This window comes from Pogona vitticeps, chromosome 3 (assembly GCF_051106095.1).
Source record: "Pogona vitticeps strain Pit_001003342236 chromosome 3, PviZW2.1, whole genome shotgun sequence".
NCBI lineage: Eukaryota > Metazoa > Chordata > Lepidosauria > Squamata > Agamidae > Pogona > Pogona vitticeps.
The window spans coordinates 107,494,545-107,506,564 of record NC_135785.1 but is presented as its reverse complement, the minus strand read 5'-3'; the positions used below and the strand labels follow the sequence as shown (position 1 = coordinate 107,506,564).

The 12,020-nt window shown below is 42.8% G+C and overlaps 1 protein-coding gene across 2 annotated transcripts; it reads left to right on the top strand.

Moving 5' to 3' along the window:
• Positions 1–2,589: 2,589 nt before the first annotated feature.
• On the top strand, positions 2,590–9,903 carry LOC110083681 (pulmonary surfactant-associated protein A). 2 transcript variants are annotated; one of them, XM_020802298.3, is made up of 5 exons: positions 2,590–2,683; positions 3,043–3,227; positions 4,895–5,014; positions 7,646–7,723; positions 9,213–9,903. In XM_020802298.3, exons 2-5 carry the CDS (start codon positions 3,053–3,055, stop codon positions 9,587–9,589), a joined length of 750 nt encoding a protein of 249 aa, XP_020657957.3. In that variant the 5' UTR covers positions 2,590–2,683; positions 3,043–3,052; the 3' UTR covers positions 9,590–9,903. The 2 variants fall into 2 exon arrangements, with proteins under 2 accessions (XP_020657957.3, XP_020657959.3); XM_020802300.3 differs by lacking the exon at positions 2,590–2,683 and adding an exon at positions 2,739–2,763.
• Positions 9,904–12,020: the final 2,117 nt, after the last annotated feature.

The window sequence follows — 12,020 nt, the reverse complement described above, 5'->3', positions numbered from 1 at the left end:
TCCCATGGGCCAGTTCCACGTCGACATGGTCAGATTTGTTGAGAAGAATCTTCACCCACCAAGCCTTCTCTATACATTCTGCACAATAACGCAGTGTGATGTCCACCCTCGTGCCCCTTGCTTGACCTTCAAGCCCCAGAGTACACAAAGGCAAACACTCTCTTCTTTTACACTTGCTACCACCAGGTGATCTCTAAATCACCATTTACTTCAGAAAGATTCAGGTCCACACTTCAAGTTCTTTTAAATAAAACTTTGGTTTATTGATTACAGAGATTCATAAATATCTTCAGTAGCTAATCACCTTAAATTTCCCAAACTACACACTCTATTACTCTGTCTGGCTTTTTTCTCCTGCCTGATTCTTACATTTTTCTTACTGACTCCATCTCACTTAATCTGCTCTGACTCTCTGACTCCGCCTCTTATAGCATCTCTCTAGGCTCTGCCTCACAGCAATATGAATATTCATAAACCATTACATAATACAACAAGAACCATAGATCTAATAAATGGAGAACGCTACAGGCAGTAATGAGGAAGCATATACAGTGGTGCCTCACATTACGATGTTAATTCATTCCAGCGAAATTGCTGTAGAACGAAAACATCGTAAAGCGAAATTAAAAAGCCCATAGAAACGCATTAAACCTGTTTATTGTGTTCCGATGGGCTTAAAACGCACAGTCCAGCGAAGATCCTCCATAGGGTGGCCATTTTCGCTGCCTGTCTTGCGAGGAATCCATCCCTAAACACAGCGGGGAGCCATTTTATTTACCCGGCGGCCATTTTGAAACCACCGATCAGCTGTTGGAAAATCGTCGTTTTTGCGAAGAATCGGTTCCCGAAGCAAGGAACCAGTCATTGCAAAGCGAAATTCCCCAATGGGAAACATCGTTTTGCGATTGCAAAAGCGATCACAAAAAGCTCATCGTAATGCGATTTTGTCATTAAACGAAGAGATCGTAATGCGAGGCACCACTGTACATGAGGTAGTAGGAGAAGGGATTGTGTCCTTTCGCATCATGGCTGGCTACGTAACATACCCAAATCCTTCCATATACACAAATATCTCTGCAGAACTGCTACAGCAATGAAGGGTTGCCACTGCCATATCTCACGCTTTACCCTGAGGTTTGTACATTGGGGTCTATTCTCCAAGTCTCAGGCTGGAGTCTCTACAGCAGTGGTCCCCAACCTTTTCAGAGTCATGGACCAGTAAGGGGGTGGGGTCTGTGTGCAGGGGGCCCCCGTGCACGTGGGTGGGCAGGGCATGCTCACACACATTTGCCAAGGGGCGGGGTGCACTTGCAGAGGGATGGGGACTCTCACATGCATGCGCAGAGGGGCAGGGCATGCTTGTGGAGGGGTGTGCTCGTGCGCATGTGTGGAGAGGAGGGGTGTGCTCGTGGGTGGGAGGGGGCACCCGTGCATGCAGGTGGGGTGGGTAGGGGAGTGTGTGTGGGGGGAGGATGGAAAATCTGTCTCTACGGCCTGGTCCTGCCATGACCACGGACCGTCACCAGGCCGCGGACCGGGGATTGGGGACCCCTGCTCTACAGTGAGTTCTGCAACACAGAACACCAATTTACAATGGATCCTGACAACCACTCACCTCCATGATGATGGCACAAAGGCTTGCTCCTAGGTCTCAAGGGGTATAAAATGGCATCCATCCCATCTGTAGCCTAAAATAGTTCAGTTCATCCTATCAACTCAAAACTAAGAAATACTATTGTTACTTCATTGACAGTTTATCTAAACTATGTAGGTTCCGTTGGGAGACAGACTTAGGCTAAAGTCACCATGAGAAAAGTTTTCTCAAGGAATTTGGTGGGGTGGATGAAGGCCACATGAGCCCTCAGAGGAGACCCTTGTACAGTCAAAGACTGGACACAAAATGTGGCAGGAAATCCATCCAGAGCCCAAGGACAGAGTGAAGTTACATTCCACACCTGTATCCACTGGGTACCACTTTAAATGTCATTTCATCTTCCTATGGAATTGTAGGCTTTGTAGTTTGCTGAGTGCCTTAGAATTCAGCATTAAACTGTAGCAGTTTGAGTCAACTGTAAATCCCTCGATTCCTTAGCATGGATCCCTGGCTGTTAGTGGCCATAAAAGATTTATTCAAACCCACCCTTATCAAACTTTCATCTCCATTCAGGAGATCATATCAAATTCCCACTCAATTATGAAACTGCCTATCTTTAACACTCTATAAATTAGATTATTTGAACCCCTTCATTCCTGTCATAGAGGAACAGAAGGGTAAGCTGAATTCAGAAATTACAGCATGACTTCAATTAGCACTTAGATACACCCCAGGGTGACATGCTGATAAGAAAGGCTCAGAGTTCTGCATCCATCATCATCTTCTTTATTCATACAAACTCCCTTCCACATTTTGTGCAGGAACCCTTTTACTGTTAGAAATGTTCCCCCACCCTCCACCATTACAAAAAATTGCATCATCAAAGGGTCCTTCACACAATTTGAAGTATTTGCTGAGTAAATGACATTCAGGAGTAAAACAAAGATTCGTTCAAACACACCCTTATCAAGCATCCATCTATGTTCAGGAGATATCGAATTTCCATTCAATTATGAAACTGCCTGTCTTTAACACTCTATAAATTAGATTATTTGAACCCCTTCATTCCTGTCATAGAAGAGCAGAAGGGTAAGATGAATTCAGAAATTACAGCATGACTTCAATTAGCACTTGGCTATCAAGCCTTATCAGCTGAAAACGTTACTCTGGTGATATCTCGTAGTTAGATATTTCTTTGCAACATTGTATATTGCCAATATTCCATTTTGTACCGCTTAGATTGAGAGATTATTATGTCTTTTCCTTTTGGTTGCTATAACTGTTCCAGATGAACATCTTCAGAACATCTTTGAATAGATGAATTTCAATTCCTTAGACTTCGAATTTGAATTCCTCAAGCATTAGGAACCAGCCATTTTCATTATATTTTAGTGGGTAGCATGATTAGTTTTATTGCAAAACTAATGCTGTGCATTTTCCTTTTACAGCTGATCAGAAATGAAGCTGTTGCCCCAGTTACTATATGTGGCAGTAGCAGTAGCCTTTTTTCCTCAGCCCTGCCTTGGACAGGAGAAATGTGGAGGAATTCCAGGACTCCCAGGAACCCCAGGGGCTAATGGGTTACCTGGGAGAGATGGACGTGATGGCATGAAAGGTGATCCAGGACCACCAGGTATACATTTCATATACAGCATCTTGTTTTCTTAGGCTTTGGAGCTCTGATTGCCTTCTGAATGAGTCTAGGCTGGTTCCCTAATGGTCGCCTTTCCACCAGTATGTAAAGTTTTTCCTCCGACAGGTTGTAGACATCTAGCTGTGATTTAATAAAAGGAGTCCATGTTTCTTTTTAGAGATGCTTTGATTTGCACCATTACCTATTTTAATTCAATTGCATTTTTTTTATTTGTATGTTATTGTCACCTAATCTGGATATTATTTTGGGCAGAAAAGTAGAATACATGTTTATTCTGTATATTTAATCCATGTATACGCATATATACATAAAGATAGCTGATTGAGGGCCAATATTTACCAATGCCTGAATTACAGAGCATTCTAAGGGGGTCTCCAGTGTGGTGTAGTGAACAAAGTAATGGACTAGGACTCTGGAAAACAGAGTTCGAATCCCCACTTGGCCATGGAAACTCATTAGGGGACTGAAATTGGTAAATAGACTCTTTAAATATCATACTTACCTTGAAACCCCGGTTAGGGTCTCTCTAACTTGGTTCTGACTTTACAGCAAAGAATACACACATACAAATAAGGGGTTTGAATACCCAGTCTGGGGTAGTGGATAGAGTGATGGACTAGGACTCAGAAAGCCTAGCTTCAAATCTTCACTCACCTATGGAAACTCACTGGGGTTCAGTTCCTTCACCTTGTTTTTTTTCCCCTTCACCAACTGGCTAAATTTAAATAAAGCTTTAGGGCTGTGATTTGGCTAAATTTGGTTAAAGTTGTTGGTTTGTTTAAGGACACTTCTGCCCACACTCACACCCCACTTTAGCACAGACTTTTATATAACTGTGGGAGCAAGGAGATGGTTTCTACGTGGTGCTACCTATGCCTTTGTGATCTGAGATTGCCTGGTTAAACAGCTCTGGTGCTGGACATCATTCTCACTCTGGACATCATTAGTACATACAATTGCTGATAATGACTATGTTCCTTGATAGTACAATACGGTTGAATGAGTTGAAGCACAACATTACTTTGTTTGTTAAAGCTGGCTTTAGGTTAAAATTGTTTCATCACCACCTTGTGAACAGGGAACATTTTCTCATCCCAGAACAAAAGTGGTTTTAATAATTACAGGAAGAGAGAGAGCAGGAGACAGAGAAGAAAATTACATTTTGTAAGAGCTTTTTTTCTTCTTTTTAAGGAGGTTAATACTCTGTTCTTAGCATCCATTTTTGTAGTGGAAAAATGGATTCAAGAGCCCTTTTTATTATTAAAGAAAGGAGTAAACTGACTTTGACAGGCAGGAACAGATGATACTTTTTAAAATATGGGCCGAGCAGTTGAAGAGGTATGCAACAGCATACTGACCTGTGTCCACATGCTAGCTAAATGAGTTGGCTGTTATGTAATCATATTTTCAGGATCAGGTGATTTCTAGATTCCTATCACTTCAGGAATGCACCCAATGTTTCATTTCTATCTCACCATTCCAAGGAGACCTATGTATAGGATTTGAATTGCTCGGACCTGTAAAAATTCCAGGCACCTTAGATGCTACCTGCATCATTGAAGTGGTTGTTTATTCCATGTGTTTCATGCTGAGTATTGTGATGAAGACAGAAGAGTATTTTGTAATTCTTCCTCCTTTTGTTTCAGGTCCTATGGGCCCCCCTAATGGTCTGCCAGGTGCTCCTGGAAGAGATGGACTTCCTGGTCCAGAAGGGCCTAGAGGTGAACAAGGAGAAAAGGGGGAAAGGGGGGCTCCTGGACCAGAAGGTAAGAAGGAAATGGGTAGCCCCACATAATTTAAAGACAACCAAAATAGCAGCTTCTTTGCATTATATATACATTACCACATGAGGAAAATAGGCACACAGAAAGAGTGAAATTCCATTATATTTCACCCTTGTTTCATTAGGGAGACAAAATCATGGATGTTTCGTTTTTCTGTCTGTGCATTCTGACTGTTCTTCCAGTTTTCAGAAAAACCCAGAGGCTGTGGGGGCTGGAGCATGGAGGAGAAACATGGGATGTCCTGCTGTATGAATATTCTTCTTCACATTTCATTTCTGGCACATAAATTAGAGAAAGTTCTTGCTTCAGATCCAGTAAAATATGTGACAACATCCCCTCACTTTCAGATTCCTTTAAGAAGATGTTTGACTTCATAGAGGATATACACACTGCACATCTTAAACCACTGGACAGAAGAACTGAGGTGGCTGCCTTAAGTAACAGATGAGAGGTTTTGTCAGGGCTGAGGCATACTCTCCTGTTGCCTGAAGCAGGAAGCAAAACACTGTCCCACCACACTGCATGGAGGTTGCCACAAATTCACCACTTCCTAACCATTATGGCTAGTGTTCTGTGATTTTTCAGTTGCAAGTGGAGCGAGGGGTAATAAGGATTTACATAGTGAAAGGAAACCTTCCAATAAGCAAATAGAAATCCAAAGATTTCTCAAATCCCACACATTATCTCAGCTCTCATTTCCCAATCCAGTTTCTGCTTTTTGTGTCCCTTTGCGAGCCTTGGACCGAGTACTCCTCATTGTAGGAAACAGTGAGAACATTCATGATAGAATCTTGGTCTAGTAGAATTTGTTTTGCTGCCAGCTCTTTGTGTCACAGATTTCTACACCATGGGGGTGGTAGCAACCACCATTTCTGTATCACTGTAGTTTTCGGTGCCCAGCTGATTTAACGTTTCGTATTGTAAATTGTGTTTCTGGTGTATTTTCTTTAGTAAATTTTCAAAATAATAATGATAATAATAATAAAAATAATGCTATGCTCATTCTCTCCCGTGGACTACCAAGGGCTGCTAGCAGGAAGCTGACAATGAGAAAGGAAAGCCACTAGTAGGGGAGCCTTTGCTGCTCTGCCCACCCACCCCACCTTGGCTGTTTCATAAAAGCCAGCACTGTTGTTGTTTGACTTTTCAAAATGACTAGGTGGCCTAGAGAGCGAGAAGGTTGCTCCTGTTGCTGATTCTTCTGTTCTTTCATGATGTATTTTGCTTCCACTGCTGGCATCATGGATGCTGTGGCAATGGCAGCTGAGCCCACCCTACTCTACTTTTTCCAGGCTGTTTTGGCCATGGTAGTAGCAATGTGACACATGTGCCACCAGAAGGCCGTGAGGAGGTGATGGGACAACAACCATGAGGGCCTTCCGTGCTCTGGTCCATCTGCCTGCTTCTAAAAGCCAGCTGGCAGTAATGTTGGCTTTTAGAAGCAACCAGGAGGTGCAAAGCAGGACAGCAAAGGTTCTCCTGATGGTGGTGGCAGCAGTAAGTACCACAGCAGCAGCAACAAAAACAAATTGCTACGGCAGGGGCGGCACACCTTGGATGCCATTTGAAGAAGGGAAAGACAGGGAGCAGGAATGCCTTTCTACCTTGTCATTCTGCCTGGCTGCTTCTAAATGTGCTGGCTTTTAAAAGAGTATATGAAGTGAAGCAGCGATGGCCACGTTGGTGTCAGCTACATGGGGTGGAGGCAAACGGGCAGCAAATATTTTGACATTCTATTTGTCATTGTCCTATTTTACTTCATTTGAATGGAAGCAAAATAGTTTTTTTACTATTTTAGCCTGTTAAGTTTTCTGCTTTATGTGCCAGAACACTTACTCCAGCTGATTTTGTCTGTTACGCACCTTGATTTTTTTTTGGGGGGGGGAGAATTTGCTTTTGTGCTTCTGGCAGCAAAACTGGCCCAGTTGATGGAACTCATGCTTCATACACCGATATAAATATTAGGTAAAAGAAGGAAATTATGAACAATTTTATAAATGTTTTCTTCCAGCTTGAAACAACAAGAAAAAAGAGGTGTTTTTTTTAAAAAAATGCTTTGGGAATAGCATCTGGGATGTGTCCTTAAAAATAGCCCTGGGGAATCCAAAAGTGATTTTTTTTTCTTTTATTAATACATTCAAGATGAACAGATGTGTAACGTAAGGAGGGACAATGCTGAGTGTCTGGCAGGTTTGGGACATTTCAATCAACTTTGCCAGAGGTGGAATTTAAAACCAGCACTCCTGCTTCTACTTTGCAGCCCACATTTTGGAAATGGCATAAACATCTATCCATGATTTTTTTTAATTCTTGAATTTTTAATGCACCGTCTACACTTAAGTGGTGCATAGCCTGATGAAGGCTAGTATAGGATGAAAGCTAGCATTTGTTTCTGATTTTTTTTAGTGGTCTAATATTTGTATCACCTTCTCCTTGCCTCTGGATTGTGTATAAGGACCACATGGCTTCTCCTCCCCACTTTTTTGATGATTAAAACATTACCCATGATACATGAAAATGCTACTTACTCTTTTTTTTCCTTAAAAGGGATTGAATTTGCTATGGCATGGGGAGTACAGCTCAGCTCATCTGTTTTCTTATTAATATGTGCAGGTCGTCCAGCTTTTCTTGATCCTGAAGTGCAGGAAATCCTGAGAAGTTTGCAGCAAAGAATTGCGAAACTTGAAAGGGGTAAACTCTTTACTTTTAATCTTCATGAATATGCCTGAACTGAGTAACATGTAAAATCCTATGCTTTCCTCTTGACTGATTCTGGCTGGAAACAAATAATAGGGTTTAAGATAGTTGATGGTAGTCTGAGAAAGGCTTCCCTTCCTAATGCATCCACATAGCTCTTTGCTCCTTTGGTTTTGATCTCTATGCTGCCTCTGGTCAAACAGGCTTAAAGAAACACAAGGACAAAGCAACATAAAAACCTGTTTACCAAATGGGAAAGTGAGAGGAATAAGAAAAAACAGCCTGGATCTGACCAACATTTGTTTCTCATAGGTGCTGGCAACCAGCTGCCTAGAGTAATCTCACAAGTACAGCCATGAGCATTTCAGCTCTCAAAATATGTAGCATTTTGTTTTGTCTGTCCTGTATCTCCCAATTTTTAAAAATTCCTTTCTTATTGATCCTCAACATGGAACACTAGGACACCACATAAGTGGCTTGAGACTTGGGCAGAGGCTGAAATTCTGGGACAAGCCTCCACTTTATCTCCCCCTCTCCCGCCCCCTCTGCTCCTGGGTTACAATTGATTAATCATGATGATTAATCATACATACCCACATGTTCAACTCAGATTCCATTGGCATATATGTGAAGTCGTGGCTCGTTTTTGGTTTTATTGGTTGCTCACATTGAATGAAATTTGTCTTTTCAATATGCTTTCCCTCAGATTCTTTAAAACACTTAATTCCTGTTTTCACCACTGAAATCAGCTGCAAGCTTGGCCACCTCCTTTCTTACCTTGATCATTTATGAACAGGCTAAGTCATGGGCCCTAATACAAAATTTCAGGGGTATTCTGCAAGTTTCCATCCCTCCATTTTCAAAACCTTCCTTTTATTCCTGCTCTCTGCTTTCTTTTCTTCAACAAATTCGTATTGCAGCAAGCGACCATAAATGAATGCCTTAGGTTTGGAAATATCAATGTATTAAGATAAAGAGGCAGATCAAATTGCATAGAATTTTTAATTCCCAGGTGAATTGGGGAGCATTTCCACCTAACATCCTCTTGAAGGGCATTCCAGTCTTGTTTACTTCTTTTTTCTGTAAATAACCTGGTTTCTTTTCAGATCATATAAATATTTCACTTTTTACTACATATTTACTTAGATTTTAAGTTAACTATCATGGATGCCTTTTTATAAAAATTGGCATTGCACTGGTCTGTTTCCAGTTGTTTGGTATACAGACCAAACTTATGGATAACTTACATATATTTGTTTAGCAAACTAGCAACTTCATATCTAAATTCTTTAAGAACTCTTAAATGGAAACCATATGGATCGGGTGATGATTTCTTTGTTTTCACAATGATTTGCCCATGCCAAGTTTATACAAGTATGTTCATCAGTTGATGGCTGCAAAATCAAATGCTTATATTTGCATATATGAATTTTAATTATAACAGTATAGAAATGGTAACTGTGATTTGTCTTCTCTTTTGCAGTCCTTGCTTTAAAAGGAATGATTAATAAAGTGGGGAACAAAATATTTGCTACCAACGAAATGGTCGTCAATTTTGAAACCACGCTCCAAACATGTCAGGATTTGGGAGGTTCTGTTGCACAGCCTATGAATGAAGAGGAGAACGATGCTGTTTTGAGTATTGTGAAAAGGATAAATCAGTATGCATACCTTGGAATTAAGGAGAGTTCTGTTCCAGGAGAATTTGAGTATCTAGATGGAACAGCTCTGAATTATACAAATTGGCGTCGAAATGAGCCAAATGGCAAGGGATACGAAAGCTGTGTTGAGATGTACACCGACGGAGGCTGGAATGACAAAAAATGTAACCAGTACCGTCTCATTGTTTGTGAATTTTAAACATATCCCCCTAACTATTTGACAGACCCTAAACCAGAATGGCTTCTGTGGTTTTCTGGGGGCTGTAGTTCTATGAATTCACTCAACCTACATTTCAGAAAAGCCCTCACTTGACTGCAGTTGTCAGAGCTCCTAATGAGAAACACAGTAGTTAAGCTTGCAAAAGGTAGTAATGTAAGCATTATAAAGTCTGTTGGGTGTTTCTTTTAATGCAATCGATGGGTTTCTGACAAAGATTTGAAATATCAAATGAAGAACATCAGAATTTCAAGATTTGTAAAGAATTTAAATAAAAAAACAGATTATGAGTGCTACACGCTGGTTTAAAATGAGCTATGCTGATGTACTACTAAATCCATTCAGAATTAGTACAGTACTAAACACCATGATGTTCGAATCACATTCACATATTTCAAAACCGAGGGTAAAATTACAGGGGACGTTTTCTAATTTCTATTTGGATTTTGGCTTTCAGTGGAATGGGTATTTGACAGTATTCCAAAATCCAAATTCCCAAATTCAGAAGTCGGCACAACATTTATTAGAATCAACTATAAGTGGCCAAATACACATTGTGTAGAACTCTATCTCAAGCTGGATGGTTTAAAAAAAGAGAGGGGGGAAGAAAACAGGAAGACAAGGGAAGAGATTTTAAGCCAACGAGAACTTTCCGAGGCTGGAAAGTGTGACTTGATAGGTAAGATACTTATGCAGGTGTCACATGACCTCTGCCAAAGGCTACTGTGCAAGAACAAAGATGACCAGAGCCCCCCTTACCACCTCCTCCTCCCCCTGTGGAGGAATTCGCTCCTGAAAAGGAGGAATACTATAAGACTTTGCTGGCTGCGATCCAGGATCTCAAGGAAGGACAAGAAGCAGTCATCAAAAAGGTACAAACCAAGAGACTACTAGAAGACGCCTCCGGTGAGTATACCCCGCCCCCTGTCTATCCCACGGCCTCTCCGGTACTCCCAGAAAACCCCCTGCCCGGGAATCAGGAGGAAAGGGAAGAACTACAGGAACAACCACAGGCACAGGCAGCAGTTGCTTCGCCGCCTGCGCCAGCAGTTGTTTTCCAATACCCGCAACCACAGTTTGTAGTCCCACAATTCCCTCTAGGGACACCTCAACCCCACCTTCAGGTCATAGTCCAGCAACCTCAGGCATCCCCGCGAAGGGACCCAGAAAGGGTGTCCCCAGACTCTAGTGACGTAGAAGGGGATGGTGCGTCGGGCTCCCGCCCAGATGCAAGACAGACTTCACGACACACGGAACCCACACGCTCCCCGGTCATCACGAGGGCTCGGGCAGGACAAGTAGATAGTAGCAATCAGAAGGCTGATGGCATCTTCCCCCTACGGGAACAAATTGTCGTACAGCCAGACGGAGGGATTCGAAGGGCCTGTGTTTACGTGCCATTCTCCACTGCCGATCTGTTTAATTGGAAGAGTAACTATCCCAAATATTCAGAAGACCCAGAAAAATTGGCTGAGCTTATTAGAGGAATAGTGTTATCACATAACCCGACGTGGGGAGATATGATGCACTTGCTTAACGTATTACTGACAGAAGCAGAACGTAAGCTGGTGTGGGAATCGGCACGTAAATACGCCACAGAAAAATGGAGGGATAACACCAATCAGACCTACTTGTCCCCTACGGACGTAGTGCCTGAAGCCCGCCCCGCGTGGGACCAGGGCCAGACCGATGAACACATGACAAGCCTTGAACGGTTCCGGGAATCAATTGTAGCTGGACTCATGAAGGGCTTTCCCAAGCAAATTGCAAGTCATAAGGTTCATGAGGTATTCCAAAAGAAAGAGGAGAACCCAGCAGAGTATCTGGAGAGGTTAGTCAGAGCCTTCCGGCAGTACACTGAGCTGGATCCAGAGGCTGAGAGTGCTCGCACATTCCTGAATTCGGTTTACATTAACAACGCTTACGAAGACATAAAGCGGAAGCTGAACAAAGTGGACGGGCACCTATCGGTCCCTGTTCAACAGCTGGTAGAAATAGCATTTAAAGTTTTTAATAATCGAGCGGCTGAAGAAGCCAAGGAAGCCCAAAAGGAAGCCCAGAAGATACTTCTAGCCTCGGCCCAAGGGACAGGGTTCCCCAGAAGGGGGCAACATGGGCACAGACCTACACGTAGGGGAATGCCAGGCAGAGGGAGGGGAGCCAGGGGGGGGACTGGTTCCCAACCTCAGTTCCCAATCGTAGGACCCCAGCCCCCACATGCAGGGCCTTATCCGGGGGGGGAGGGATGCCGCATTTGCGGGGACCACACGCACTGGGCTCGATCTTGCCCCCAAAATCCAAACCGATCCACCTGCCACATTTGCGGGGACCCCAACCACTGGGCGGATGCCTGCCCCTACAGGTCTAGCCAACAGGGACAGGGACAATTCCCGCACCCCCCTCCCCAGGGGAC